Source organism: Salvelinus namaycush, chromosome 11 (assembly GCF_016432855.1).
Source record: "Salvelinus namaycush isolate Seneca chromosome 11, SaNama_1.0, whole genome shotgun sequence".
Taxonomy (NCBI): domain Eukaryota; kingdom Metazoa; phylum Chordata; class Actinopteri; order Salmoniformes; family Salmonidae; genus Salvelinus; species Salvelinus namaycush.
In genome coordinates this window covers 37,112,766-37,118,404 of record NC_052317.1, presented here as the reverse complement: position 1 = coordinate 37,118,404, position 5,639 = coordinate 37,112,766, and the positions used below count along the sequence as shown (strand labels likewise).

The window sequence follows — 5,639 nt, the reverse complement described above, 5'->3', positions numbered from 1 at the left end:
CGATCACATGTCTTTTTATTATGCGTGGGGATACTTTGAAACACATTTCTTAAAACTTCTTATGGCTGCAAACCCGATGTCGGTACACTTATGACAACAGCCAGCTCAAGTGCAGGGCGCGAAATTCCAAATATATTTTTTAGAAATATTTAACTTTCACACATTAACAAGTCCAATACAGCAAATGAAAGATAAACATCTTGTGAATCCAGCCAACATGTCCGATTTTTAAAATGTTTTATAGCGAAAACACCACGTATATTTATGTTAGCTCACCACCAAATACAAAAAAGGACAGACATTTTTCACAGCACAGGTAGCTTGCACAAAACCAACCAAGAACCAACCAAACTAACCAAGAAACAACTTCATCAATGACAGTCTTATAACATGTTATATAATAAATCTATGTTTTGTTCGAAAAATGTGCATATTTGAGGTATAAATCAGTTTTACATTGCAGCTACCATCACAGCTACCGTCACAAACAGCACCGAAGCAGCCAGAGTAATTACAGACACCAACGTGAAATACCTAAATACTCATCATAAAACATTTCTGAAAAATACATGGTGTACAGCAAATGAAAGACAAGCATCTTGTGAATCCAGACAATATTTCCGATTTCTTAAGTGTTTTACAGCGAAAACACAATATAGCATTATATTAGCTTACCACAATAGCCAGAAACACAAGCCATTTACCAGCAGCAAAGGTTAGCGATCGTAACAAACCAGCAAAAGATATATAATTTTTGACTAACCTTGATAAGCTTCATCAGATGACAGTCCTATAACATCAGGTTATACATACACTTATGTTTTGTTCGAAAATGTGCATATTTAGAGCTGAAATCAGTGGTTATACATTGTGCTAACGTAGCATCTTTTTCCCAGAATGTCCGGATATTTTTATGACACTCACCTATTCTGACCAAATAACTATTCATAAACGTTACTAAAAAATACATGTTGTATAGGAAATGATAGATACACTAGTTCTTAATGCAATCGCCATGTTAGAATTCTAAAAATAACTTCATTACGACATCCAGCTTACGTTATAGCGAGAGAGTGCCCAAAATCTGGGCGCAAACTATTAGTAAACATGTTCCGACAGATATATGAAATAACATCATAAATGGGTCCTACTTTTGATGATCTTCCATCAGAATGTTGTACAAGGGGTCCTTTGTCGGGAACAATCGTTGTTTGGTTTTAGAATGTCCTCTTCTCCAGTCAATTAGCACAGAAAGCTAGCAAAGTGGCGCGAAGCTCTCCTTCGTGAACAAACGCAGACAACGCAACACGTCTAACGTCCCGAAAAAAATTCAATAATCTAATAAAACTATATTGAAAAAACATACTTTACGATGATATTGTCACATTTATCAAATAAAATCAAAGCCGGAGATAGTAGCCGTCTATAACGACAGCTCTTCAGAAGGCAATACCCGGTTCCTTCTCGCGCCTTCCAGAAAACAGGAAATTGGTGACACGTCATGCCAAGAGCTCTTATTCCACCTCAGATCAAGTTATACACTCCATTTCTTCTCTCACTCCCTATTGACATCTAGTGGAAGGCGTATGAAGTGCATGTATACTAATACATAAAGCACATTTAGTGGAAGGCCCTGGAACAGAGCATCGATTTCAGATTTTCCACTTCCTGTCAGGAAGTTTGCTGCAAAATGAGTTCTGTTTTACTCACAGATATAATTCAAACGGTTTTAGAAACTAGAGAGTGTTTTCTATCCAATAGTAATAATAATATGCATATTGTACGAGCAAGAATTGAGTACGAGGCCGTTTGAAATGGGCACCTTTTATCCAGGCTACTCAATACTGCCCCTGCAGCCCAAAGAAGTTAAATTAAAATGAACTTGGAGCTGATTTCCTGGTGTTTTTAAAGTATTTTATGTCCAACAATAAAAATAAATATTTTGGGGCTCAGAACTTGGGGGGGGGGGGGGGGGCAAATAAAACCACCTGCAGGCCAAATTTGGTGCCATTTGGGTAACCCTGCTCTATGCTCTACTCAATGTACTGTTGCTGATTCAAACAATGAAGGCACTCTTGCCAACACAATAAATTAGGCTCCAATTCAGGCAATTGCAGATAAAATAACCACACTGCTGGATAACTTAGAATGTTTGCAATGTATACTGAACAAAAAAGTAAATGCAACATGCAACAATTTCAAGGTTTACTGGGTTTGAGTTCATATAAGGAGATCAGTCAATTGAAATAAATAAATGAGGCCCTTCCTCTGGATTTCACATGACTGGGCAGGGGTGCAGCTATGGGTGGGTCTGGGGCGGCATAATCCCACCCACATGGGAGCCAGGCCAACCCTAAAGGGATTTATTACAGACAGAAATGACTGTTTACTGTTTATTCTCTATGTTGGTTGGGGCGTGACAGTGACTAGGGTTTGTCATCTAGGTGATTAATGGTTTATGTTGGCCTGGTATGGTTCCCAATCAGAGACAGCTGTTTACCGTTGTCTCTGATTGGGGATCATATTTAGGTAGCCATTTTCCCCATTGTGATTCGTGGGATCTTGTCTACAGTTAGTTGCCTGTGTGCACACCAGTAGCGTCACGTTTCGTTTGTGCTTTATTGTTTTGTTCGGTGAGTTTCGATTTATTAAAATATGTGGAACTCTACCCACGCTGCGCCTTGGTCCAATCATTATGACGACTGTGACAAGAAGGGATTTTTGGGAACAGATTCTCTTTTACACTTCACACAGATGAACAATTACAATGAATCTAAATGAAAAGCAGGGTACATAAATGTTAAACATTAACAAAAGCAATTACACAAGCAGTTATAAATGAAAACATCACCAACATGTTTAATGTCATCAGGTGAGATCACCCCTGGACAAGTCTCTCCCAGGGTGGAGTGCGTGCCTTTTCACCCCCAGATTTCTCCAGTATGAATCTGGCCTGGACCCCAGGAGACATGGTCATACTAGACTTGTACACATAGACATCATACCCAGGTATATCTGCCCAATCAGAGCAGCTTTCCTCAGAGAACTTTACAGCCCATTGCCAGGTCTTATGATCCAAGGTGCCTTCAGAAGAGTAGAACCCAACCCAGGAGTTATTAAACGTTTTCTTCCAGGCAGTGAAGGATTTCTTTACGTACAGACGAGCGCAGGCCTTTCCATCCTTTACAAAGAGCTGCAGACTGGCGTCATAGTCATTAATATAAGCAGGAATCTCTCTGTTGGCATCATGAAACTCAGAACTCCTACATATCTCGTCCCCAATAGTGGCAAATACACACAAGATCATTACCTTCTTATGGAGCCTGACCTGGAGACCAGGGTTAAGGGGTACTGAGGTGTTATAACTCCCAGAGGCCTTGCCCCCGACCGAGACCCTGTCTAGTTTGCTTTCACTTCCATTGCTCTTATAAAGCACCACCATTACACCCTGGTCTAATAGCCTCTTGGGGATCCCACTCCAGATGATCCTGGCTTTTCCTCTATCTGTGGTTTTCACCTCAAGCTTAATCAATGATTTATCGTCCTCCACTCTGGGGTTATCCATGCCACTCTGGGGTTGAGATGTTAAACGAAGAGCTTGCTCCTTAAATAAGATATTGCGATGTGTAAAGTGCAATACAAGAGCCAGAAGAAGTACCAGACCAGGTGTGTCTCCCCAGGTGTTTCTCAGACTCTGCAGACTGCTGTGGTTGATCTCGGCATGATATGTTTGTGGAATAACATTTAGGTTAATGTTTGATAGATTTTGGATTTGTCTAAGGAGGATGACATTGACACGGTATGTCCTGGTTGGATCATAGCCAGTTCCTCTGTTTTCATTTAGTGGATAGTGCTGTGTGACATAGACCTCGTCTGCAATGAACTGATTGGACCCTTCATCCCTAACTCTGAGTACGACCCTGTCCATGTTTCTCTCAGGTCCCCTTGAGTTGTAGAAACTTCGAGTTACATAATAAGGAAGTGCCCTTGAGCCATTACTGTTCATATTCCCTAGTGAGTAGTATCTTCCGCTTTCAGGAAGCAGAAAAGGTAATGAACAGGGTCTGTTTCCATAGAAATGAAAGCCATAGTCTCTCCTGGCTGGGTTGAAATTGAGTCTCATGTTGCCGTTGTTGTCATTGTAAATGTTGTTGGCTATCCAGTGGAGCAGCATGAGGCCGTGCCGAGGAAAGGTGTGACCAAACTCTATTCCCTTGAGGTCCTTTATTGAATTAAGGGTTCCCTTGACAGCGCATACTGATGCCAGAGACAGACACAAGATGAAACAACCCAGGAATCCCCTTCCAATCATGGCCAGCCTGTAACAAAACAAATACTGTGTCAACATTTGCACATTTATTAAATAAATGAATAAATAAATAAATAAATACATCTGTAACTTATTTCTAGTGCTCGGGAATATGTTAAAAGTTTTAGGAACCCCCCCCCCAAAACATCAGAAAATATCTGACAAACTTTCAACTGTCACTATATCGGACCTTTGTCCCAATAATGTAATATGAGTTAATAAGTCCTCACATTACACAGTATGTATAGTCTGTATCAGTAGCTTATTTCTTGTGGTTGGAAATAGGTTTAACGTTTTAGGACTCCCAAAAAATGCTAGGTCTGAAAATGTTAGCTCTAAAAATGTCAGAAGATATCTGACAAACTTTTATTTTGGAGTGAACTGTAACTATATCAGACCAATATCTCCCAATATGTACAATGAAGTTTTCCATAATAACATTTGGAAACTTGTAAACATAATCAATACTGTAATATGATGCAATAAATCCTCACATCAAAATATAACACGAGTCCCAATAAAAAATCTCACTCACCTTCTTGTGCAGCCTACCACCAGAATCTAGTCTTGACCGTGTTTGTTTCTCTCTTTTCTGTCAACAGATCCCAGGATTGAAACGGACTAAAAGGTGCTTCTTGTAGACTACATACACATAACCAGTACACAGGGCTGAAAAAGTAATGGGCGGGGTCTGTCAGATACACAATGCAGATTCAAAATAAGGGTCAGCAAAACATCACTATCCTCATTTGGTTACAGTAAAATTAGTAACAGTACTGTTATTTAGGTTACTTATCCAGTCCAAATAAATCGTTAACATTTGACAGTACCTCATTTGACCCTTCAGAGAATACTGACAAAATAAAGTGTATTTCAAATGAGTAATGGTTTTTCCTCTTGCTTAGATAGACAGACAGGGCCCAGCCCAGCACACCCCATTTCCTTCCTCTCTTATCTCCCATTGCACATGGAGTGTGTGGTGCTCTACTGAGAACAGAAGTGGTTTCCTCAATATTATCTCATTGTTAATAAAGTTATTTAACTGATATGTCGCATGACTATGCTACATGATACTGACATTTTAGGGTTATGCTGTCTGTATGTGACCTTATTTTCCTTTCCCAGTGCAGCACATTGTGACAGCCCTGAATTTGTCTGAACGTCTCAGTGCTTCCTCTCTCTGTCCGCCATTTTATGGTCAGCACGCAGTTATTGCACCTTGCAGTGGTCAGGTGTTCTTGCGAGCCACTTAAAGTTAAAGTTTACCGTCAATGTTAGCAAACTAGAACTCTATTGTGTAGTGGTGTATAGACTGCAGCTGTATTCTGCA

The 5,639-nt window shown here is 40.0% G+C and overlaps 1 protein-coding gene across 1 annotated transcript; it reads right to left on the bottom strand.

Annotated features, from left to right (window-relative positions):
* Positions 1-2,610: 2,610 nt before the first annotated feature.
* Positions 2,611-5,116, bottom strand: LOC120055652. Its single transcript, XM_039003542.1, has 2 exons — positions 4,845-5,116; positions 2,611-4,319 (listed from the first exon to the last, which is right to left on the bottom strand). Exon 2 carries the CDS (start codon positions 4,310-4,312, stop codon positions 2,879-2,881), a length of 1,434 nt encoding a protein of 477 aa, XP_038859470.1. The 5' UTR covers positions 4,313-4,319; positions 4,845-5,116; the 3' UTR covers positions 2,611-2,878.
* Positions 5,117-5,639: the final 523 nt, after the last annotated feature.